This window comes from Neoarius graeffei, chromosome 10 (assembly GCF_027579695.1).
Source record: "Neoarius graeffei isolate fNeoGra1 chromosome 10, fNeoGra1.pri, whole genome shotgun sequence".
Classification (NCBI taxonomy): Eukaryota; Metazoa; Chordata; class Actinopteri; order Siluriformes; family Ariidae; genus Neoarius; species Neoarius graeffei.
The window spans coordinates 91,060,060-91,087,618 of record NC_083578.1 but is presented as its reverse complement, the minus strand read 5'-3'; the positions used below and the strand labels follow the sequence as shown (position 1 = coordinate 91,087,618).

Sequence of the window (27,559 nt, the reverse complement as noted above, 5' to 3'; positions counted from 1 at the left end):
GTCTCATTGCGTATGAAGCTGCAGACCAGACAGAGCAACAATGCTGACTCCTGTCCACCACTGAAAGACCTACAACAGGCATCAGAAGTGGACCATTGCGCAATGGAAGAAGGTGGCCTGGTCTGATGAACCACATTTTCTTTTCCATCATGTGGATGGCTGGCTGTGTGTGCATCACTTACCTGGGGAAGAGATGGCACCAGGATGCACTATGGGAAGAAGGAAAGTTGGCGGAAGCAGTATGATGCTCTGGACAATGTTCTGCTGGGAAACCTTGGGTCCTGGTGTTCATGTGGATGTTACTTTGACACAGCACCAACCTAAACACTGTTACAGACCAAGTTCACCCCTTCATGGCAAAAGTACTCCCTAATATCAGTGGCCTCTTTCAGTCATGATGATGCTCCCTGGGACACTGCAGGAACTATTCAGGAACATGACAAAGAGTTCAAAGTACTCTTGAACTTGGCCTTCAAATTCCTCAGATCTCAATCCGATCAGCATCTGTGGGATGTTCTGGACAAACAAGTCCGATCCATGGAGACCCCACCCGCAACTTACTTAAAGGACTTAAAGGATCTGCTGCTAACGTCTTGGTGTCAGATCCCACAGCACACCTTCAGAGGTCTCATGGAGTCCAGGCCTTGAGGCTCGGCACTGTTTTGATGGCATGAGGAGAACCTACACGATATTCGGCAGGTGGATTTATTGTTTAATGAAACCACAAATAAAATCTATTTCATTCTGAATAAATCTGCAACAAATAAACCATGACTAAAACATTCTGCCTCAGTAGAATTAATATGAATATTTTAATCACACACACACAACAAATTAAGTTCTTTCATTTCTATCTCAATGGTTTTAAATGATTAAAGCTTTCATTCTGGAGGGAAAACTTTATTTTAATTTCTATCCCTACATCATTAATGATCCATACGCTGATTTTAATTAATATACATTCATTTAAATATTTTTGGAGAATTAAACTGAAATTAAAAATATGACTGCTGAAGCGTACATTGGATTCTCTCTCCCTCTCTCTCTCTCTCTCTTTCTCTCTCGCTCAGAGCTAAATTCAGTTTGCTAACCCTTTGTTTTGCAGTTAGCATGCTAATTTGTGTAATCTTGTTATCAAAACAATTTGTTTAAGAGTTTTTGTGTAATTAGCTGTCGTTAATTAGCTTTATGTATAGCATTTACTGTACCTGCATTTCTTGGTTCTTTGGAATTTTAACATCAGTGAAGCAACAGTTAATAGCAAAGTGACTGCTGACAAACTTTACATTTAAATATAATGATGGACAGAAAAAGTAGCATTACTGTAATACTTTTATTTATAATAAATTAATTTGTAAATTGTATTAATTATAAATTAATTTGTAACATTTGCTGCTATATCTATCTCAATCTGATCTAAGAGTTGCATGTTGCTTGAGCCAGACAAAGATCTCTGACAAAATAATATCAATATCAAGTTAGTTTTTGTAGATTATTTTAGCTTGAAAGTTTTTTATAGTTCATAAATCTGTTCATTCCATTTTTTATCCATTTATAGTTACATTAATGGTGCGAAGCGAGTTTCATTTACGTTTCAGTAGCTATAAACAGTCGTGCCCTCACTAGCTTTTCTTTTTTTTTCTCTTTTCACCTTCTGTAGACTACTCTGTCTGGAAGCTTTCCCTCTGACTGACGCAAATCGCTGATACTGGAGACTCCTTCCATAAATATTACAATTACAAACAATTACACACGATTTTTCATCCGATTGCATGGAACATTTACTGTACACGTCCCTGTGAATGAAACGATAAAGTATTAGAACGAGTGCATTAATGCAGATAATCCTGTGATGTGCAGCTTCACTACTGTCAGAGCTGCTGTTATAGAAAATTAATCAACGCCTTCCTTTCTGACCAATCAGAGTCCAGGATTCAGCAGCGCTGCGGTATTAATACTCAGATGGTTACAATCGTATTGCTGGAAAGAACATGAAGGCAGCGTTTCATTTTGTTTTTGAGGGTTCAAGGGCCGAGTTGCATGCAGCCATCTGCTCCTCAGTGCAGGTTAAATCTCAATAATTTCACTGGGATTATGGTGGGTGAGTAATCCTGCTCTCCTCAGGGTCTGGGAGAGATTAGTGCAGGATTAGCTCCCTCCCCCTTCTAATGAACTTTATTAAAACACAATCGGCTTTCAGAGTAGACACTTCGCTCGCACACTTGGAAGTGGGGATGAGGAAGGGGATGAGAGCGGTTTGAAGTGCACTAGATTACATGCTCCCCTGAAGGATGCTTGATCATGAGCTTTTCGGAAGGAATCAGAACGTCAGCAGCTGCTCGAGCTCTTAGAGAGATGAGTTCGTGGGAAGTGATCAGATCCAAACGCTACAAGAATTCACACACACACACACACACACACACACACACACACACACACACACACATATGCAGCATACAGAGAAAGTGCTCTGTAAATTAAACACAGCCCAGTGTGTGGGGGGCTCGACAGGTGGCACACTTCCCTTGAAGCAGAATAACACATTACAGCTTGCAGTGTGTGTGAATTAATTAAATAAAAGAGGAGAAAGGTTAATATATGATATGCTTATCAGATCTCATCTCACTCACTGACACCCAAAACAGGGTTAATTTAATTTCATTTTAACACACACACATTCATTTGTGCATTACTACTACAATGGCACGGGCGGCACAGTGGTGTAGTGGTTAGCACTGTCGCTTAACAGCAAGAAGGTTCTGAGTTCGAGCCCAGTGGCTGACAGTGGCCTTTCTGTGCCGAGTTTGCATGTTCTCCCCGTGTCTGTGTGGGTTTCCTCCTGGGTGATCCAGTTTCCCCCACAGTCCAAAGACATGTGGTTAGGTTAACATGGAGCAGCCGTGGCCTGAGGTTGGGCTGAAGTGCCCTTGAGCGAGGCACCTAACCCCCACCTGCTCCCTGGGCGCTGTAGCATAGCTGCCCGCTGCTCTGGGTATGTGTCTGTGCTCATTGCTCACTTGTGTATGTGAATGTGTGTGTCCACTGCTTCAGATGGGTTTAATGCAGAGAGGAATTTCACTGTGCTTGAGTCTTCTTGACTGTGTGTGTGTGTGTGTTTGTGTGTCCAGTGTTTTCTCCACAGAAAGAGAGAGATCATAGTGAGTGTGTTAATGTGTTTATAGTGAGTGTGTTGGTGTGATATACAGTCCAGTTCTGCTGAGTGTGAGTTGAATTGAAGCTGTTGATTGGTCAGTTGCTATGACACGCATTATCTATCTGTCTGTCTGTCTGTATATCTGTCTGTCTGTATATCTGTCTGTCTACACTATATGGCCAAAAGTATGCGCACCCCTGACCATTAGACATGACCATATGTGTTTCTTCCCCAAATTGTTTCCACAATTTTTGAAGCACACAGTTGTACAGAACGTCTCTGTATTTTGTAGCATTACACTTTCCCTTCACTGGAACTAACAGGTCCGAACCTGTTCCAGCATGATGATGACAATGCCCTTATGCACAAAATGAGCTCCATGAAGACATGGTGTGCGAAGGTTGGAGTGAAGAACTTGAGTTTCCTGCACAGAGCCCTGACTGAACTCAACCCCACTGAACACCTTTGGGATGAACTGGAGCCTCCTCAACCTCAACATCAGGACATCAGATCTCACTAATGCTCTTGTTGCTGAATGAACACAAATCCCCACAGCCACGTCCCAGAATCTAGTGGAAAGCCTTCCCAGAAGAGAAGAGAAGAGAAGAGAAGAGAAGAGAAGAGAAGAGAAGAGAAGAGAAGAGAAGAGAAGAGAAGAGAAGAGAAGAGAAGAGAAGAGAAGAGAAGAGAAGAGAAGAGAAGAGCCTATTATAAAAGTAAAGGGGAATAACTCTGGAATATGACGTTCAACAAAGACGTATGAGTGTGATGGTCAGGGGTGCACATTGACCATGCAGTCTATTTATTTGTCTGTTTGTATATGTCTATTTGTTCAACAGTTTATTTGTTTGTTTAATGTTGTACGGTGTGTGTGTTTGTGTGTGTGTGTGTTTGTGTGTGTGTGTTCAGGCGGTTTTGTTTCTTTAGACAATGTGCACTTCCCCTAATCCCCTGAGTGGACAGGAGCTGTCAGGAGACGTTCCCTAGTCCCTAATAGAATTTACTGCCAAGTGCAATTTAATTTTCTCTCCGGGTTTACTCTCGTCCTCCTCTCTTGTTTTGTGAGGAAAAAGGGAGCATTATTCTGTTCATCCTCTGTCTCTCTCTGTGGAGGGATGTCTTTGTCTCTCTGTCTCTCTGTTCTACAGCTGGAAGAGATGGACAGACCTGCTGCGTTCATGGAGTGAAGAAGAGCTGACTTATTCTCACCTGAGGACACAGGTAACACCACTGAGACATCCATATTTACCTTACACCTCTCTCTCTCTCTCTCTCTCTCTCTCTCTCTCTCTCTCTCTCTGTCTGCTGTTGTAATAATAATATCAAATTAAATGGAATTTATCGTGTGTGTGTGTGTGTGTGTGTGTACTTGATTTTAATTCCACGAGCAAGTTATTCATTAAAAATGAAATTTAAAAAGTGGAATTAATCGGATGCGATTGTTTTGCATTTAATTATTTAATTGACACCATTCTGATTGAGCCGGTTAATTACAAGATGACGTCATCGACCGTCGTTTAACAGACGTTTCTGAACGATTTGCTGCTCTGCTCACGCTGTGTGTGTGTGTGTGTGTGTGTGTGTGTGAGACTGTGTGTGTGTTAGAAGGAAGAAAAAAGGCTCATTGTCTCTGAACTTGACCATCAGCGTAATGAAATAATCTCAGTCATCTAAATGAAAATGTGGGGCGCGTGCGGAGGTGAGGGGCGGGGTTAGGGGACAGGGGTCAGGGGACAGGGGTCAGGGTTTAATGCTGGGGTCAGTGAAGTGTAATGAAATATGGCGTCGCAGTGAGTTTCTCACCTTCCGCCTCATCAGCGCGCGCGTCTGTCTGATACACACAGATCATCGGACTGATCAGACTGAACTCCAGTTAATTCATGCAGCAGATATATTTATTCAGGAATGAATAGATTTACATGCTATTAGGCTCAAAGGATTTACACTCATCTTTCTTCCTCTTCTTCTTCTTCAGCTTATTATTATTATTATTATTATTATTATTATTATTATTATTAAAATGTTCTCTGATCGCTGACACTCAGTTTACTTGCAGGTTATTTTCAATCACATTACAAGATTATTATTGTATTTTTTATTTAAATGTATAAAATTTATATAAATAAGCCTGTAATAGGCTGTCGCTAATTAATACACCAGGAAATAAATAAATAAATAAATAAATAAATGACATGTATTTGTTTATTTATTGGTTTACACATTGTAACTATAAAGAGTACTTCAATTATTACTATCCTAATTGGTATAATAATAATAATAATAATTGCAAATGTGAGTGTGAATGGTTGTGTGTCTCTGCAGGCCTGTGATGACCTGGCGACTTGTCCAGGGTGAACCCCGCCTCTCACCCATAGTCAGATGGGATAGGCTCCAGCTCACCCGTGACCCTGTACAGGATAAGCGGCTACAGATAAAGGATGGATGGATGGATGGATAATTGCATTGAGTTAAGCATCATTTCTAATTTTCCACTGAAAAGGAAATAACTACCTCTCCTAATCAAGAGGTTTTGATTTTTCACTCTCAGACACAAAAGGTACTAAACTAAACGGTACCTTTCCTTGTCTCCCAGTGGTACTTTATAGTGTGTACCTTTTGTGTGCTGCTTATCTTTCAGCTCTACACCTGGATCACACAGGTGACCTGAAAAAGAAGATCTGATGTGTATTTGCTGATCTTATAGCGTGCAACATTAAAGGTTTATTACATCTACATGGCACCACAGTGGACATGGAAATGTTCTGTTTTGTACCCTTTCTTCAGAGAGTGCGGACAACTGCTATAGATATAGCTGTTCTACGTGATTTTATTATTATTTTTATTATTTAAACCAAACAGTGTTATGTCACAGAGTGATAATTTATGATGTATATGTGAGTAATGTGTAAAAAAAAAACCTGTGAAAGTGCTTTTGACCATGTGATGCCCTGAAACTTTACATCACATGTTAATTGATGTGCATAATAGGCTGTGATCACGTGTGAACCACGTGACCTATATGTAAGAATTAACATGAAAATAAAATTAAAAAGAAGAATGAAGTGGACGGGCGGCACGGTGGTGTAGTTTTTAGCACTGTTGCCTCACAGCAAGAAGGTCCGGGTTCGAGCCCCGTGGCTGGCGAGGGCCTTTCTGTGTGGAGTTTGCATGTTCTCCCCGTGTCCGCGTGGGTTTCCTCCGGGTGCTCCGGTTTCCCCCACAGTCCAAAGACATGCAGGTTAGGTTAACTGGTGACTCTAAATTGAGCGTAGGTGTGAATGTGAGTGTGAATGGTTGTCTGTGTCTATGTGTCAGCCCTGTGATGACCTGGCGACTTGTCCAGGGTGAACCCCGCCTTTCGCCCGTAGTCAGCTGGGATAGGCTCCAGCTTGCCTGCGACCCTGTAGAACAGGATAAAGCGGCTACAGATAATGAGATGAGATGAGATGAGATGAGATGAGATGAGATGAGATGAGATGAGATGAGATGAGATGAGATGAGATGAAGTGGACAAGAATCAGATGATGTTGATGGCAGTGATGACGATGATGATGATGCTTTCTATCTCAGTACCTTGTTCTTCTTGTTATCCTTGAAGGAAATGGGAAGTGAAGCTTGAGTTCATTTCACCTGAACTTGGAGCTCCACTGGGATTTTCTCCTGCTTCAGTGGATGAAATGAGCTCTGTCACTGACACACACACATGTACGCGCGCGCGCACACACACACACACAGCTTGGACTTTGAGCATCTTTCCAGTTGATGGTTTTCTTATAAGAACATTCTGATTCATTATTTTGCTGCATTTCTTCAGAAAATGTCATCAATAGACCAAAAAGAGGAGATAAAATGTAGAAACACCAAATAAAGAAATAAAGTCCTTTAACCCAATGCAATGTAGTGTCATGTTTTCAGTTTTTTTGGGAAATGTGTATTAAATGGAGACTTGGTTTGGTGTTGAACCTGTTTAGTAGTGTGACTATTAATATTTGTAGGTTTTTAACATAAAAATAAATGATTAATGAATTAATTCACCTCAGAAACACACTCAGAAATTAGACACAAAATGTTTAGAGAAGAAATTGATTTTTTTTTGTCAATCAGAGACACCATGTAGCATCACAAAGCAGTTGATAAGAATGACAGCATTGAGGTAATCTAGTATATTTAGCTAAACGTAATGAAGTTGCTAAATTATTTACTCTTTATGATTATATGACAATAATAAGTAATTATTGAGGGTAAAATTATGCTAATCTAATGCTAATCTCTCTCCAACACAAAGGAAACTGAACCATCTCAATCTAATATCAGCCAAAGTAAACTGGTTTAACCTGCAGCGAAGGAAAAGATCGGTTTATCATATAAAAATGACAAGATGATATAATGAATTAACAGGTTTTTTTTTTGTTTTATGAATATTAAAATAGAAATGATGACTGGTGAATACACACAGGATCAGGGGTGCCAGAAAAAATGAGTAATTACTCATCCTGTATCATTATTAGCTAACTAATGAAATGTTTTATATGAGTAATATGTGTTAGTGATGATAAATCTCCACAGATTTGCTTATAAAAGTGAATTTATTTTAAATACATAACAGAAGATGTGAGGAAATATTGCTAACAGGCGAACATTTGGTTTCAGGTTGCTAATCAGGATGCTAACAATAGGCTAAACTCGATGCTTGAAGGACGCTTTGTTTCAAAAGGATTTAAATAGAAATAAATACAAACAACTTTTAAAACGTGGACGATAATATGGTGTTAATTTGAAACGTGTTTCAGCTGGCTAACAAGCGTTAGCTGATAAAACTCCGATTTCTTCTTTTACGCAACGGCCGCCTGTATTTATAGCATCCGAGGGCTCCACTGGGACGCTTTCGTCACTTCCTGTGCGCTCTGATTGGTCAGTGCGGTGCCCCTGCAACGTGAATGAATCAAAGCACTGCGAGTTTGTGTGCTTGTGAGCGCGCGCGTATGCGTGCGCGCAGAGAGAGAAATAAAGAGAGAGAGATAGAGAGAGAGAGAAAAGAGGAAAAGAGACGCGGCCTTTACATCTCACTCCTTCCATTTTGATTTTTTAGAGTTTTTTTTTCTTGCCTGGAGAGCTCCGAGCACAGACGCGCATGAATGTGAAAGTGTGCGTGTGAGCGTGTGCATGTGCGTGTGCGCGCGTGTGCATGCGTGCATGTGAGAGAGAGAGAGAGAGAGTGTTTTTATCAGAGCGGATGAAAATGATGCAAAGCACCGCCGTGTTGCCCAGCGCGAGCGCCGTGAAGCCCGACATGCTCGTCCCACTGCAGCGTAAGATCTCTTCTTCATCCTCTTCACACTGCTCTGAGTTTCATGATGATGATGATGATGCAGCAATATTGTTTTTAATTTTTTTTATTTTTATATGTGCAGTAATCTGGAGTATCTTGATGGAGCTGAAATGCATAAACGCATCAGGTCCGACTTTAGCATTGCTTTCTGTTTATCATATTTCATGAGATTAAATATTTATTTATAGCCTAATTAACACACATTAATGATTCATCTGATGATGATTAACATTCCTTCAAATCAAATATTTTCCATAGTAAAAAAAAAAAGCACATTGAAATGATCTTAAAATCACACCCAGTCAGATCTCCATGCACTTTTTTTTCCCGTCCTGTCAATTCAATTTTCGCAAATATGTAATATCTTGATGAAAACAGCAACACGACTCTGTCTTATTTATATTTTACTTCAAAATAGGGTTAGATTTGGATGATGGTACAGTCTGGTCACCTATCGCACTTACAGATGTGTGCAGATGTGTGGATGCGGACCAGTCTGGCCTGCGTTAATTCACATCTCCATGATCATTTCCTCTTTAAAAAAAATCTCATGAACCATATGAATAAATTCCTGATAACTGATTTTAAATCATGTTCTTTAAAAAGTATTGACATTGTAAATTCCATCACACATCCTTGTTCTTCATGATTAGGCCACGACAAACTAGTGCAACCGAATCTTTATTCAAAATAAATAAATAAATAAATTAAACCGGGTTGTATATTTTATGGACTACTGTATATTTTTCATTCCTCATGCTGATGTTTGCGTTTTATTTCTCTGAATCCGATCTCATTAAAGTGGTTTTAATCCTGTTATCCAGCTCCGGAGAGATTAGAGCTGAGTTTAGTGCCGTGTCTGAGCTCCGGCTCTGTAAATCCAAACCCTTATTCAATTAAATTAAATGAAATAAATTGCCTCTTTATCTTCACATCTGCTCGTCTGTTCAGTTCATCTGCTCTCCATAATCAGATCGAAGTCAGGGAGATAAATGTGGGTGAAAATCTACACAGCTGCACATTTACACATTTCAGGATTCACGCGATTTTCTTTTTATTCTTTAAAAAAAAAATTTGGATTAAATATAATTCATGAACACGTGGCTGATGAAGTGCTTTATTTAAATGCTCCTGCATGCAGTAGGTTAATGTTGGAGAAATAAATCATCAGTAAACAGATAATTCCTGATTTTATTCTTAATTTGTTTCGTGTATTATTATTATTATTATTATTATTATTATTATTATTATTATCTTAAATATTATTTTATTATTTATCACTGGGAAACATTTCACTTCTAAAACTATACACAGGATGCAACACACTGCTCCTGTCCCAACTTTATTGAAACGTTGCTGGAATTAAATAAAAAAAAGAGCATATATTTTTCAAGTTAAAAAAAAATTACATTATGTCTGCACTATTTCCAATTAAATATGGGGTTTCCATGTTTTGCAAATCAACACATTCTGTTTTATTTATATTTTACACAGCATCCCAACTTTTTCGGGGATGTGAACGCGGTTGTATTGCAGCGGATCTCCTTAAAAAAATTCCGGCTTCAGGAATCAATAACGTCATAACATCCATTTTATTCTCACCCCAGTGGGTCTGCTAAATACAGGGCAATTGATGTGTGCTGCATCGTGCATGGCCCTGTGTGTGTGTGTGTGTTTATATGGAGCGGTTATACTGAAGGGCTTGATGGAGATGGACTGAGCTGTGTCAAGACAAAACCCCCGAACTGAACCCTGCATGGGTTTTTTTTTTCAGTGCAGTTTCAGAGGGTTTTGTAATTTGTCAGTGTTTATCATGTTCAAGTCACTTTCTCTGGTTCACACATTCCGTCTTGGAATGATGAAGAGAGAAGAGAAGAGAAACCTTTATTTGTCACATGCACACTTCAAGCACAGTGAAATCCGTCCTCTGCATTTAACCCATCTGAAGCAGTGAACACACACACTCAGAGCAGTGGGCAGCCACACCAGAGCGCCTGGGGAGCAGTCAGGGGTTCGGTACCTCGCTCAAGGGCACCTCAGCCCAAGGCCGCCCCACGTCAACCTAACCTGCATGTCTTTGGACTGTGGGGGAAACCGGAGCACCCGGAGGAAACCCACGCAGACACGGGGAGAACATGCAAACTCCACACAGAAAGGCCCTCGCCGGCCACGGGGCTCGAACCCAGAACCTTCTTGCTGTGCTAACCACTGCACCACCGTGCCGCATCTCCGTAAAGCTGATTAACACTCTGAGAAATACAGGCACTAAACTGTGCTTCCTGTCTGTGAATGGAATGTTTTAGATGAGCTTTTAAATGAGCTGAGCTCCTCCACATCTCCACATCTGGCTGAGGATGGAACCAAAAAGTGAAATGTCGCGCTGATTGCAGTAACACTGAGGTCACTCTCCGCCAACACAAGAGTTCAGGTCAGACTCATCTGATGCAGGTTACACAACTGTTTAAGTCTGATTAAAAAAAAAAAAATCACATCAGAATGATGAATATAAACTCTCCGTAAAGCTGATTAACACTCTGAGAAATACAGGCACTAAACTGTGCTTCCTGTCTGTGAATGGAGTGTTTTAGATGAGCTTTTAAATTAAAGCTCCTGCACTAATTAACCTATTAATGACCTTAAGGTCTAATTATTTAATTTAAAATATTTGTTTAAGGTATAAAATGCATTAAGGAGTAAAACACGTCCCGGGTCACCGAGAAGGAAAAGTAGAGTTCGGTTCCTTTATTTCTGATGTTTTGTGAGTGTTTATTGTGTTTATTGTGAGTGTAACTATAGAAACTAATCAGCACGCTGAAAGAGGAAAATGTGACACTTTTAATCTTATGCAAAGTAAAGGGGGCGTGGCGTCCTGATAAGAGTTATAATGATAGCTGGATAGTCGGTTAATAATCTCTCTCTCTCTCTCTCTCTCTCACACACACACACACACACACACACACACACCGCATCTTTAACATTCTTGATGATGATGATGATGATGATGATGATGCTCATTAGCCTGTTTGTTGTCTTTCTGTTGATATGCTGAATTTTAAATCACAGATATGAGATCTAATTTCCACAGGGGATCAGGTTCGATGCAGCACACAGAAATGACCCGACATTTAAAGCTAAAGCGGGTTTTTATTTCTGTTTTAATTATTATTTTGTATTAAATCTGTATTTTATTTCCGGTTTGTTAGCGGGATAAAAACAATTCTCACCAAAATGAACAGAATAGAGACAGAATAACAGAATACTGGACTATTTAGGTTTATATGCAGTAAAGAAAATATTTTCAATCCGGATGATGATGATGAAACGCCGTTTTGAATAACAGCGGATTAAAACATTAATGAATAAATGTTAGATTAAAGATCAGTGCAACACAGTTTTCGCTTAATTAGTTATTTTAATGTTTTTATTCATATGTTAATATCATTATCATTTGGAATCTGTTCTTATAGAATCATAAACCACAGTCCTTTAGTGAAGCAGGACGAAGAGTATATTCATACAAAACAAAAAATCAAATCAAAATAAAGAAATAAACACCACACGTATCACATAGATTAGATGTATCATAATTGACGAGTCTAATCTAATCTAAATTATTCTTCCTAAATATAAATGTGCTGGAGAAAAATCTCCGACAAAATACAGGATCCACTTAACAGAAGTTAAATATCAGTAAATATTATATAATGGTCTAATAATGATGTTCTGTTTATTAACGTATTAACATATTTATTTATTTATTTATTTATTTATTATTTAGCAGACTTCACTGCAATCTTTCATTTTATACAACACACACACACACACACACACACACACACACACACACACACACACACACACACACACACACACCTCGTGCTAGGTCATGGTAATATTTAAAAAAGATAATCTCAAATTTCTTTAAATATAATCCATGAGGTGTGTTTGGTAATCTCACACTGTCATGAAAGCAAATAACCAAAATATCTTTAAGCATTCACTCATCAGAGTTCAGATTCAAACTAATGAACAGTGTAGAGTTAATTCTACTGCAAAGGAAATTATGCATTAAAAAAAAACGTTGAACATATTTCCTGCACATGATGAATAAAGGTCGGATTTGATCATAAACACTGTTATGTCGATTAATAAGGATTGCATATATATATCAGTATGTATTTTAACTGGCTATATTTCTTATGTTTAATATAAATGTGAATGATCTCTAATTTTTCTATATTATTAGCCTAATTATATTCCCTGTTTTTTTTTAAATCCTATAAATGCGCTTCAGTTTTTAGCGAATTAATTATTAGTATTTTTAAGAACATTATTGTCCTGTTTATTTGTGTGTATTTCATGCTGTATATGATGTTGTTTTGAATGTGCTCGTGCTTTAACAGTTGATTTTGATGTGTTGATTATTTACTGCGTCATTAATTCTGTGATTAGTGTTTTATTAGAAACGTGCGCGCGCCTCTTTATTCTGAAATCTTTTCTCTCATGTCTGCACACTTCCTGTTTACTAAACTGAGATTAGCATTTAAGAAAAAAAACCCACAATCATTCATGGTATATATATATATACTCAGTAGAGGAGATAAATCATAAGGAATTTAGACATAAACAAATACAAGATTAAAAGAAAAAAATCTGAGTCACATGACCGCCTGTCCCCTTTTTTATGTAAGTGCAGGTTGATTGTGGTCTCAACCCTATCTGAGATATCGATCAGTGTCGGTGTTACTCCTCTCTTCCCTGCTCTTATTATATATTAAATGCTTCTTTTATGAGCGTCCGTGTGCGCATGCGCGGGCCTCTATTCTTTATTCTGGATTATTGATTATTTTCTTGTATGAATGGCGGCCTTTCATCACCTGATCTCCGTTTTACCTGAATCTCCAGACTCGCTGCTTCACATAGTACACACACACACACACACACACACACACAAAATGATGATTTTCTTGTTTATTGTTTTTCTGATAATATATTCAACTTCTTAATGACATGTATGAGACATGATTCATAAGATTTTTTTAAAAATCAGCAAAATATCCTTTTTTATTCTCTCTAGTATATAAAAATATATAAGGTTTTGGACCTAAAATTAAATGGGGAAATCAGCTCTTTTACTAATATTGTAATATAAGTATTATAATGTTGGAAGCACAGGTGTTATCTTCAGGGCATTTCTGCCTGTCGCACCTCCACCGGTGCCAGTTTTTACTAATATTTTACAACCATTTTTACTAATATTTTTACTAATATTGTAATATAATTATTATAATATTATGAAGTCATAAAGTCATAAATCCAAAATCAAAATGATAAATATTATTAATGACTGTGTGTGTGTGTGTGTACACAGAGGTCCCGGAGTGTGCGGGATGTAACCAGCGTATCCTGGATAAGTTTGTGTGTAAGGTTCAGGATCTGCACTGGCACTCCACCTGTCTCAGGTGTGCAGAGTGTGATGAGCTGCTGAGTGACAGGTGTTACTGCCGAGGAGGACACGTCTACTGCAGAGAACATTTCTACACGTCAGTATATACAAGTCATTTTATCACTTTTATTACCATATGTGTGTCAAACATGCATACACATGCATAACTAGTCACCGGCTCTGACATTCTTTTCCTCCTGTAATAACTGGGTATCAGAGTCATGCGGGTAGATTTGCATCATCAGTTTATTTCAATGCCTGAATTCCTCAGTGGGTCCTGGAACAAAAAGACAGACAGAAAAGATGGTCCTGGGGATGGTGACAGGAACCGAGACCACATTTACATTAGGGACCAGATCAAAGACTAACACAAGGATAAGATCTGTCAAGAGCTGTCAAGAGGGGGCAAGATCAGTTACTAACAATGAGAGTAGAGAAGGAACAAGTCCTAAGCCTGATCCAGGGAAAGAAACAGATCCAGCCTGTTAGGAAGTATTGATGGATCTGCAGCATCCTCCAAGAGCATTGGTGTAGCATGACCTTCGGAAATTGGCAGTATCCTCAAAGGCTGTGGGTATAGTAGGAACCTCAGAGGACATTGGTTTAGAATGATTATCAGAGGACATCAGTGTAGCAAAGTTCTGAGAGGACATCAGTGTAGTAGGGTCCTCAGAGGACGTTGGTTTAGGATGGTTATCAGAGGACATGAGTGTAGCAAAGTTCTGAGAGGATGTTGGTGTAGTGGGGTCCTCAGAGGACATTGGTGTAGTAGGATACTCAGAAGGCATTGGTGTAGTGGGGTCCTCAGAGGTTATTGGTGTAGTAGGGTCCTCAGAGGATATAGGTGTACTGGGGTCCTCAGAGGATATTGGTGTAGTGGGGTCCTGAGAGGATATTGGTGTAGTAGGGTCCTCAAAGGATATTGGTGTAGTAGGATCCTCAGAGGACATCAGTGTAGTAGGGTCCTCAGAGAATATTGGTGTAGTAGGGTCCTCAGAGGACATCATTGTCGCAAAGTTCTGAGAGGACATCAGTGTAGCAGTGCCCTCCGAGGGCATTGGTTTATCAGGATACTCAGAAGGGATCAGTGTAAGAGGGTTCTGAGAATATAGGAGTAACCAAATCCTCAGAGGCAGTCAGTGTAGCAAGGGCCTCAGAGAGAGGCAGTAAATAGAAGACTGCCAGAGGACATCAGTGTAGCAGCATCCTTTGAGGTATTTAATAGAGCTGGCTGATCAGGTTTAGTAAACAAAACATCATCCTCAGGAGCAGTCAACAGGCCAAGATCCTCAGAGGCAGTCTACAGAGCAAGGTCCTTAAAGGTAGTTGATAGTGTAGATTCCTCAAAGCCAGTCAACAAAGCAAGGTCCTCAGAAGCACATGACTGAGTATGATCGTCAGAAGACATCAGTGTAGCAGGGTCCTCAGAGGCTGTCAGTAGTAGGGTCTTCAGAGCAGTGTTCTCTCAAGTTATGGGTGTTGCAGAGTCCTCAGAGGCAGTAGCAGGGTACTTTCAGGCAGTTGACAAAACAATATTCCTTAAAAGCAGTGGCAGGTGATAGACCAGCATCTTTAGTGGTCATCAACATACAGGATTGTTGACAGAGCAGGGGTCTCAGAAACCATTAATGGAGTCAGAGCAGGGTTCTTCGAGGAATTCATCAGTGCAGGTTCCTTAGAGGCCATCGTTGGAGCAAGGTTCTCATATGCTCTTGGTGTACTGAAATGTGCAAACTTGACCCTACAAACCCAACATGTCCCAGTAGCAAAGTGTCTTTTAGTTGTTTTTTTTTTCTGCTTTTTGATAGAACAGCATTTTTAGTGGTCATCGATATAAAGGATCACTGATGGAGCAGGGGTCTCAAAAACCATCAGTAGAGTCTGAGTAGGGTACTCTGAAGAAGTCAACAATGCAGGTTCCTTAGAGGTCATTGTTGGAGCAAAGTTCTCAGATGCTCTTGGTGGAGTAGGTTCTCAGATGCTCTTGGTATACTGAAATGTGCAAACTGGACCCTCCAAACCCAACAAGTCCTAGTAGCAAAGTGTATTTTAGTTGGTCATTTAGAAGACGCTTTGTTCCAAAGTGACAGGACACTTTTCTGCTTTTTGATAGACCAGCATTTTTAGTGGTCATCAATATACAGGATCATTGATAGAGCAGGGGTCTTAGAAACCATCAGTAGAGTCAGAGCAGAGTGTTCCAAGGAAATCAACAGTGCAGGTTCCTTAGAGGCCATTGTTGGAGCAAGGTTCTCAGATGCTCTTGGTGGAACAGGGTTTTTAAAAGCAGTTGAGAGAGTAGGGTCCTCACAAGCTGTCAGTTTAGAGGTTCTCAGACACCAATGAACACACAAACATACTCTGAGGCTATAACAAAAGACATTTGTGGAGTTGATAGTTTGTCAAACACCTCTGAGAACCCTGACTATATAGGACAGTGGTGGATTAGTGGGTAAAAGTCTGAGCTGGAGATTGGAAGATTGCAGTTTTGGATCCTAGGTCCACTTAGTATCTTGCCTTTGTTGTGGATTGTGTCCTGTCACTTGGGGGAGTGTCTTCTAAATGGTCATTATTGGGACCAACTTACAGACACTTTGCCACTGGGACTTGTTGAGTTTGTCGGGTCTGGTTTGCACATTTCAGTACAAATTGCATTGATGCTATATTAACATCACTCAGCTGTGTTCGGTTTAATCAGCGTCTACTCAGCTCCTTTAATCACAACGTGGTCATGTACGACCACGAGCCAGCTTCAAAACACAGCAATAAAGTTCACTTGAAGCAGCTGCTGGTTTTTACTTTTTTCACCATGGAGTGTGTGGCCTTTGCCAGGAGAAGGGCTCAGTCATAATCACTTCTCCTTGTTTTCTTCTTCTCCTCCTCTCTCTTTTCTTCTTCTCTTATTTCAGCCTTCTTAGCCTCCTTTCCTTTCTCTCTCGTTCTTCTCTCCACGGCATTAAGGAATAAATTAAGTTTGTCTTTTATCCGTTTACTGAATCATGTTTGAGACTTAAATGTCTCAGTGAGACTCTGAGTGGAAGATAACATTGTTAACTCACCCAGAGGGTAAAAGGGGGGGTTTAATGTTAAATTTGCCCTCCTCCCCTCCCGTCCCCTCTTCATCCCCCCTTATGTGAAGTATGTAACATAGAGACAGAGGCAGTGAGCAGTCTAGGGCATGGAGAACCCGTGTTAGGGTTTCAGTGTGAAATTACACACTTTGCTCCCTAAAGGGCAATTAGTAATGCTAATTAAGTGAATGGGTACAAATTTAACAACACAGTAAATTGAGCCTAGCATAAAGAAACCTTATGCTAATTTCTGACCCAGGTGCACTCACAGGTCCTGGGTGTGTTTGTGTGTCTCTGCAGGCGTTTTGGGACGAAGTGCGCATCGTGCCAGCAGGGCATCCCTCCTTCTCAGGTGGTGCGTAAAGCGCAGGACTTCGTTTATCACCTGCACTGTTTCTCCTGCGTGATGTGCAGCAGACAGCTGGCCACCGGAGATGAGTTTTACCTGATGGAGGATGGCCGACTCGTCTGCAAGGTTGACTACGAAACTGCAAAACAGAACGGTGAGGATGGAACGACTTATAATCGCAATAAAAACATCAAATGCACGCAGTAAGTGTTCACATCAGAGCTGAGGACTCAGGTTTGTTTTCCAGAAATATAGAAAAATGTAAACAAAGTAGAGGTAAATATTTAAAGATGGCAGTGAATTTGATATGACATCATTTTAGGACCTTGACATAGCCAGGTGAGTGATGTTAGCCAATGAAATGTTATCTGTGACATCAGGAGGGCGGAGCTTCCTCTCCACATAGGCAATGTTGATGCTGTATTTACAGTAGAAGTGAAATCATGGCATGTGTGTCACAGCTTTCAGGGTGTCCAGACATCCGCTGTGTGTGTGTGTGTGTGTGTGTGTGTGTGTGTGTGTGTGTGTTTATGGAGATTTCCGCAGAGCGCTGATTGATTATGTTAAGTGAAGCGATGGGGTTTTATGGCAGCGCCTCAATAACCTCCAGCAGCCTGCCACTGTGAGGAGATTTACATCCCCCTGAGCTCTCAGAGGGAACACACACACACACACACACACACACTTGAAACCACACATTTCATTTATTTAAATCTGAGGAATCATGTGGACGTTGAAGCTTCGTTTAAAGCAGTGCAGAGTTTTGAACACAGACTGAATCAAAACATTTCACATCAACAACCAATAAAAAGTGCTTCATCAATTTCCTTCTTCCTTCTGTTCATTTCTTTCCTGCTTTCGATGTTCAGCTTGTTGACTATTAATAAGATCAGTATAAAAAAAGACAAAGAATCAAGAAAAATAATGGATCTGATTCTGTTTAGTTTTGATTCTGAAGATTGTTGTTCAAAAATGACTCATTTTAAATGAAATTATGATTCGTATTTTCTTTTCAGAACATTTTGTAATGTATTTAATGTGGTCTTATAGATAATAGACAATAAATAATAATTAAAAAACAACTATTGAGTTAATTCACTGATTAATTGTTGCTGGATTTTGTTGAAATTTGATGCTTTAGAACACCGCAGAACCAAAAAGATCTTCTTGGCCAATAAAGTGTGTGTGTGTGTGTGTGTGTTGTAGATGACTCAGAGTCAGGAGCAAAGCGTCCTCGCACCACCATCACGGCCAAACAGCTGGAGACACTGAAAAGTGCGTACAAGAACTCTCCTAAACCTGCAAGACACGTCCGAGAGCAGCTCTCCTCCGAGACAGGACTCGACATGCGCGTAGTACAGGTACCTTCACTCACTCCTTCACTCACTCACTCACTCACTCACTCACTCACTCACTCACTCACTCATTCGCTCCTTCACTCACTCACTCACTCACTCACTCACTCCGTCACTCACTCACTCACTCACTCACTCACTCACTCCGTCACTCACTCACTCACTCCGTCACTCACTCACTCACTCACTCCGTCACTCACTCCGTCACTCACTCACTCACTCACTCACTCACTCCGTCACTCACTCCGTCACTCACTCACTCACTCACTCACTCACTCACTCACTCACTCACTCCGTCACTCACTCCGTCACTCACTCACTCACTCACTCACTCACTCACTCACTCCGTCACTCACTCCGTCACTCACTCCTTCACTCACTCACTCCTTCACTCACTCATTCCTTCACTCACTCACTCACTCACTCACTCACTCACTCCCTCATTCGCTCCTTCACTCACTCACTCACTCACTCACTCACTCACTCACTCACTCACTCCGTCACTCACTCACTCACTCACTCACTCACTCACTCACTCACTCCTTCACTCACTCACTCACTCACTCACTCACTCACTCATTCGCTCCTTCACTCACTCACTCCTTCACTCACTCATTCCTTCACTCACTCACTCCCTCATTCGCTCCTTCACTCACTCACTCACTCACTCACTCACTCACTCACTCCGTCACTCACTCCGTCACTCACTCACTCACTCACTCACTCACTCACTCACTCCGTCACTCACTCCGTCACTCACTCCTTCACTCACTCACTCCTTCACTCACTCATTCCTTCACTCACTCACTCACTCACTCACTCACTCCCTCATTCGCTCCTTCACTCACTCACTCACTCACTCACTCACTCACTCACTCACTCCGTCACTCACTCACTCACTCACTCACTCACTCACTCCTTCACTCACTCACTCACTCACTCACTCACTCACTCACTCATTCGCTCCTTCACTCACTCACTCCTTCACTCACTCATTCCTTCACTCACTCACTCCCTCATTCGCTCCTTCACTCACTCACTCACTCACTCACTCACTCCGTCACTCACTCACTCACTCACTCACTCACTCACTCACTCACTCACTCACTCCTTCACTCACTCACTCACTCACTCACTCACTCACTCATTCGCTCCTTCACTCACTCACTCCGTCACTCACTCACTCACTCACTCACTCACTCACTCACTCACTCATTTGCTCCTTCACTCACTCCGTCACTCACTCACTCACTCACTCACTCCGTCACTTACTCACTCACTCCATCACTCACTCACTCACTCACTCACTCACTCACTCCGTCACTCACTCACTCACTCACTCACTCCGTCACTTACTCACTCACTCACTCCGTCACTTACTCACTCACTCACTCCGTCACTCACTCACTCACTCCGTCACTCACTCACTCACTCACTCACTCACTCACTCACTCACTCACTCCTTCTTTCACTCACTCACTCACTCACTCACTCACTCACTCACTCACTCACTCACTCACTCCGTCACTTACTCACTCACTCCGTCACTCCATCACTCACTCCGTCACTCCCTCACTCACTCACTCACTCACTCACTCACTCACTCCGTCACTCACTCACTCACTCACTCACTCACTCACTCACTCACTCCTTTCACTCACTCACTCACTCACTCACTCACTCACTCACTCCGTCACTTACTCACTCACTCCGTCACTCACTCACTCACTCACTCACTCACTCACTCACTCACTCACTCCTTCTTTCACTCACTCCTTCAATCACTCACTCCTTCAATCACTCACATTTTCTTTCATTCACTCATTCATTCACTCACTCCACTCATTTACTCAATCTTTCTTTCTTTCTTTCTTTCTTTCTTTCTTTCTTTCTTTCTTTCTTTCTTTCTTTCTTTCTTACTTCCTTAATTTCATCTTTTCTTTGTTTTATCTTCTTTCATATTAAATTTTTTCTTTGCTTATTTTCACTCTATCAACTTCTTTGCTTTTTCATTTTTCTCTTAATCGCTTTTCTTTTTTACTTTTCCTCTTTCATTATTTGTTTCTTTTATTTCCTTATTTGCCTTTTTTCCTTTTAGCTTATTTCTTATTCTTAATTTTAATTCTCAGTTTTTTACTCTGCTCGTTCACACAGTCTTTATCAGCTCAGTTTTTTTTCTTTTAAATCTTTTTGTTCAATCTTATTTTATTTTGTTCTTTTTCACTCTACTTTTTATTTTGTTCTGAGAGATTTTTCTTTTCTCTCTCACATGTACACCTGCTCTATGGACTAATACACCATGTGGCCTACACCTCCCTCTCTCTCTCTCTCTCTCTCTCTCTCTCTCTCTCTCTCTCTCTCTCTCTCAGGTGTGGTTCCAAAACAGACGAGCGAAGGAGAAGCGGTTGAAGAAGGACGCTGGACGCCATCGCTGGGGTCAGTTTTATAAGAGTGTGAAGCGCAGCAGAGGAGCGGCGAAGGTGGAGAAGGAGAGCTCGGCTGAGGATGGAGGGATCAGTGACAGCGAGCTCAGCTTCAGAGGTACAGCAGCTGAGACACGTTCACGTTTACACATCCAATTACAGTTTTTCTCAGTCGCTTTGGTGCATTTCTCAGATCAGAACTGAAATTCTCAAAACTGTTTGTTTAAACTCCACATCATCTCTTCAACTGTGCACATCATAAAAGTAATTTCTCATGATCCTGAACAAACAGCAAATGCTTTGGTATGTTCATGCAGCTGATTGTGTCCAACTGTCTCCTGTGTTTTACATCATCAGTCACTCATGTCATGTTGGTCAAAATGCTGTTTCTCTGTAGAACTGTCCGACCCCCAAAACATCTCAGCTTTATTTCACTGCTTGAGTCATTACATGCAAAAGTGTTGAACTCATTGTCAATCTCTCGATCATATTTTATACATTTCAATGATTTTTTTTGGTAAATGTGTCCTAAATTGATGAACTGGTCTCAGGTGAATCTTAACTTTCACTTATGGGGGGAATGTCTGACGCATCAGATCAAATCAACCATTGATCAACCAGCTCTCTACAACAGCTCAGGGGTGAATCCCATGAACCTTCAGTTGGTAAACATCTACTGTATATACAGAGCCGAACAGAGCGTAACGATTCCTGACACAGTAATGGAAGGACAACAGGCTGGAGGAAGAGGAGTAAGGATGTGGGGTGGAAGGGTAAGGAGGCAAAACAGAGGAAGAGGAAGAAGAGGCCAAGTACATAGGTGTGTTCCAGATGAAATCAGGGCCATAATTGTGGACCATGTTCTCAATCACGGCCTTACAAAGACCAAGGCTGGTCGAAGGGTGCAGCCAAATATTGGCAGAACCACTGTATCCTCAATCATACAAACGTTTCATCAGGAGAACAGGAGGTTAATCCAAAAACGTGCACTGTACTGAACATACAATAATACTGTATACTTACTGTAAAGCTTCAAAGTACAGAATTCCACTTGCTTTTACATTTATTCATTTAGCTATTCATTGTACTGTCCTATATTTATGTATTGATGCATTGTAATAATAATAATTATTTATTTATACATACTGCAACTATAAAGTTTTCAAATGCGCCTAACAACTAAAACAGCTTACTAAATACAGCTAATAATAATATATATCCATTCATCCATCCATTTTCTTCCGCTTATCTGAGGACGGGTCGCGGTGGCAGCAGGGTATTCCTGGTGTCCCTCTCCCCAGGAACACTTTCTGCTTTCCGGTTCCTCCTGGGGGATCCCAAGGTGCTCCCAGGCCAGATGAGATCTACGGTGGTGCTTGAAAGTTTGTGAACCCTTTAGAATTTTCTATATTTCTGCACAAATATGACCTAAAACATCATCAGATTTTCACACAAATCCTAAAAGTAGATAAAGAGAACCCAGTTAAACAAATGAGACAAAAATATTATACTTGGTCATTTATTTATTGAGGAAAATGATCCAATATTACATATCTGTGAGTTACAAAAGTATGTGAACCTTTGCTTTCAGTATCTGGTGTGACCCCCTTGTGCAGCAATAACTGCAACTAAACATTTGCGGTAACTGTTGATCAGTCCTGCACACCGGCTTGGAGGAATTTTAGCCCGTTCCTCCGTACAGAACAGGTTCAACTCTGGGATGTTGGTGGGTTTCCTCACATGAACTGCTCGCTTCAGGTCCTTCCACAACATTTCCATTGGATTAAGGTCAGGACTTTGACTTGGCCATTCCAAAACATTAACTTTATTCTTCTTTAACCATTCTTTGGTAGAACGACTTGTGTGCTTAGGGTCGTTGTCTTGCTGCATGACCCACCTTCTCTTGAGATTCAGTTCATGGACAGATGTCCTGACATTTTCCTTTAGAATTCACTGGTATAATTCAGAATTCATTGTTCCATCGATGATGGCAAGCCGTCCTGGCCCAGATGCAGCAAAACAGGCCCAAACCATGATACTACCACCACCATGTTTCACAGATGGGATAAGGTTCTTATGCTGGAATGCAGTATTTTCCTTTCTCCAAACATAACGCTTCTCATTTAAACCAAAAAGTTCTATTTTGGTCTCATCCGTCCACAAAACATTTTTTCCAGTAGCCTTCTGGCTTGTCCATGTGATCTTTAGCAAACTGCAGATGAGCAGCAATGTTCTTTTTGGAGAGCAGTGGCTTTCTCCTTGCAACCCTGCCGTGCACACCATTGTTGTTCAGTGTTCTCCTGATGGTGGACTCATGAATATTAGCCAATGTGAGAGAGGCCTTCAGTTGCTTAGAAGTTACCCTGGGGTCCTTTGTGACCTCGCCGACTATTACACGCCTTGCTCTTGGAGTGATCTTTGTCGGTCGACCACTCCTGGGGAGGGTAACAATGGTCTTGAATTTCCTCCATTTGTACACAATCTGTCTGACTGTGGATTGGTGGAGTCCAAACTCTTTAGAGATGGTTTTGTAACCTTTTCCAGCTTGATGAGCATCAACAACACTTTTTCTGAGGTCCTCAGAAATCTCCTTTGTTCGTGCCATGATGCACTTCCACAAACATGTGTTGTGAAAATCAGACTTTGATAGATCCCTGTTCTTTAAATAAAACAGGGTGCCCACTCACACCTGATTGTTGTCCCATTGATTGAAAACACCTGACTCTAATTTCACCTTCAAATTAACTGCTAATCCTAGAGGTTCACATACTTTTGCCACTCACAGATATGTAATATTGGATCATTTTCCTCAATAAATAAATGACCAAGTATAATATTTTTGTCTCATTTGTTTAACTGGGTTCTCTTTATCTACTTTTAGGACTTGTGTGAAAATCTGATGATGTTTTTGGTCATATTTATGCAGAAATATAGAAAATTCTAAAGGGTTCACAAACTTTCAAGCACCACTGTATAATCTCTCCAGTGTGTTCTGGGTCTACCCCGAAGTCTCCTCCCAGTTGGACATGCCCGGAAAACCTTCAAAAGAAGGCGACCAGGAGGCATCCTAATCAGATGCCCGAACCACCTCAGCTGACTCCTTTCAACATGAAAGGGCAGTGGCTCTACTCCAAAATCTCTCCAGATGTCTGAGCTCCTCACCCTCCTCATCTCTAAGGCTGAGCCCAGCCACCCTACGGAGAAAGCTCATTTCAGCTGCTTGTATCCGTGATTCCATCCTTTAGGTCACTACCCAAAGCTCATGACCATAGATGAGGGTTGGAATGTAGATTGACTGGCAAATTGAAAACTTTGCCTTCTGGCTCAGCTCCCTCTTCACCACGACGGACTGGCACAACGCCTGCATTACTGCTGATGCCGCCTCAATCCGCCTGTCCATCTCGCGCTCCATTTTGCCATCACTCGTGAACAAGACCCCAAGATACTTAAACTCCTTTATTTGGGGTAGCAACTCATTCCCAACACAGAGGGAGCATGCCACCATTTTCTGGCAGAGAACCATGGCCTCAGACTTGGAAGTGCTGACTCTCATCTCAGTTGCTTCACTCTCAGCTGCAAACCGTCCCAGTGCTTGCTGAAGGTCAGACTCTGAAGAACCCAACAGAACCACATCATCTGCAAAGAGCAGAGATGTGATTTTGAGGCTCCCAAGCTGGACACCCTCCTCAGCCCGGCTGCGCCTTGAGATCCCATCCATGAATATCACAAACAGGCTCAGCGACAAGGGGCAGCCTTGGCGGAGTCCAACACCCACTGGGTATGTGTTTGACTTTGTGTCGAGAATTCAGACACAGTTCACACTTTGGTTGTACAAGGACTGGATGGCTCAGAGCAACGGCCCCCATACTCATGCAGTGCCCCCCACAGGAGCCCCCGGGGGACATGGTCATAAGCCTTTTCCAAATCTACAAAACACATGTACACTGGCTGGTCATACTCCCATGAACCCCCCCAAAACCTTGCCAGGGTAAAGAGCTGGTTCACCATTCCACGGCCAGGACGGAATCTGTATTGCTCCTCCTGAATCTGAGGTTCGACAATCGGTTGAAGCCTCATTTCCAGCACCCTAGAATAAACTTTCCTGGGGAGGCTGAGCAGTGTGATACCCCTATAATTGGAGCACACTCTCTGGTCCTCCTTTTTGAAAAGAGGAACCACCACCCCGGTCTGCCACTCCACAGGCACTGTACCCGACCTGCACACGACACTGAAGAGGCATGTCAGCCATGACAGCCCAACAATGTCCAGAGTCTTCGGCATCTCAGGGCAAATCTCATCCACCTCGGCACCTTGCCACTGAGGAGCTTCTTGATGAACACACACACACACGTGCACACACACACACACACACACACACACACACACACACACACACACACACACACACACACACACACACACACGCACGCACAGCTATATGAACGCACACTGCTGAAGAACATGAGGTAAAAGTGTTTTAAACAATTCAACATTCACACCAATGTAAATCAGATTAATTAGCATAAATAATTATACCATGGCACAATCTGACCAAAACATTTTCACATCTGAATTCTCACACACAGGTTCAGATACTTTCATGCACACGACATTTTTTAAATCCACCATTTATTTTATTTTATTTATTTATTTTTCGGCTACTTGATCTTGATCTCTGTGAGTCAGTTTCTGAAAACCCATAAAAGTCCACGTCTGCTTTTAAAAGGCAGCGTTTATGAGACGTGAAAAAGGAAAGCAGAGCACAAACTCAATTAGACAGAGAGCATGTGTGTGTGTGTGAGAAGGAACGGGGTTTAAACACACTCCGTTTCACTAAACACAGTAAATCAGAAACATTTGAAATGTTTTCAATTAGATTTTCTAAAACGTTTCAATAAAAAAAACCTCCATATGGATAAAAAAGGGTGTGTCCATAGACTTCCTTTACGCGTCCTAAATTCTGAATGTACATTAATATATTTAAATCGATCAAATCCTGCAGTAGTGTCAATTTTATTGCTTTATTTTTATAAACTATAAAAAATTATATTTACATTAAATCTTTCTTGCTTATGACTGCTGATGTCATTTCCTGTCTCTAGTAGAGAAACAGATCCTTTGTGTTGTTTAATTTAATTGTGTGATGTCATAAAATTCATAATGAATGTTGCCATTTCCTGTTTCTAGATCCTTCTATTTGAAAAAAAGCACTAATCTTTATAAACCATTATGTCATTATATGCTTTTGCATTATTATTATTATTATTATTATTATTATTATTCTTCGTAGTAGTAGTATTGGTCGCTGATATCATTTCCTGTCTCCCTCAGACGATCAGATCCTGTCGGAACTGGGTCATGCTAACGGCCTGTACGAGAGCGTCGGGGACGTTTCCGGCAGCAACATGATGAACAGCGGTTTCTCGTTAGAGGCAGCAAGTCCTTATTCACCCTCGTCCATCAGCTCGCTGCCTGGACACGCCCAGCTACTTGGAGGCGTGGCCTTCAGCATGGAGGGGCTGGCAGGAGCAGCAGGTCAGCCACTCAGAGCCATGACCTCTGACCTCTCCACGGGCAGCAGCACTGGGTACCCAGACTTCCCCACAAGCCCCGCCTCCTGGCTGGATGAGATGGACCACACCCAGTTCTGAGGTCAAAGGTCATAAACAAAAGAGAATCTGGAGTCTTTTTTTTCAGACGTTGTGATTTTAGTCTAGTGCAGTTCTAAGGTCAAAGGTCATGAAGTCAAGACATTAAAAAAAAAAGAAACAAACAATGGACACTAAGAAGTGCACACTTCCCTGAAAGGGCACTATTTTGGTTTTAATACATCCTGATAATGTTTATCAACGTTTTTCTCCTTCTGTGTCGGATTAATCAGTCCATCTACATGTTTTTGATTGTGTAAAAGAGCGAGACTGTGTGTGTGTGTGATATATTTGCAAAGAGCATAAAAACAGGGACAAGAGTCACACACTCGGTCTTGTCCTTTTTCCAGCACTGTTTTTAAAGCACCCTTGCTGACTTCCCCTTGGTTGAGTCTTATGTTACTTTTTCAGCAGGAGTGAAGTGTGTTCAGTGAGGAATCAAGTCAACAACACTGTAGACTTCAGGAGCAGCCCAACTTACTCAGAAGGCTACAATCTGATGACACCTGAAGAAATGTGATATTTTATTAGTGATGTAGCACACTAGCTAAGAGACATGCTAATGAGTTAACAAGCTGATGTACAGTGGTGCTTGAAAGTTTGTGAACCCTTTAGAATTTTCTATATTTCTGCATAAATATGACCTAAAACATCATCATATTTTCACACAAGTCCTAAAAGTAGATAAAGAGAACCCAGTTAAACACATGAGACAAAATATTATACTTGGTCATTTATTTATTGAGGAAAATGATCCAATATTACATATCTGTGAGTGGCAAAA

At 41.1% G+C, this 27,559-nt stretch overlaps 1 protein-coding gene across 1 annotated transcript; it reads left to right on the top strand.

Annotated features, from left to right (window-relative positions):
• Positions 1 to 8,387: 8,387 nt before the first annotated feature.
• lhx4 (LIM homeobox 4) lies at positions 8,388 to 26,778 on the top strand. The gene is made up of 6 exons (XM_060930962.1): positions 8,388 to 8,463; positions 13,855 to 14,026; positions 17,301 to 17,503; positions 18,556 to 18,710; positions 21,074 to 21,245; positions 26,459 to 26,778. The coding sequence occupies exons 1-6, from the start codon at positions 8,388 to 8,390 to the stop codon at positions 26,776 to 26,778; spliced, it is 1,098 nt and encodes a 365-aa protein (XP_060786945.1).
• Positions 26,779 to 27,559: the final 781 nt, after the last annotated feature.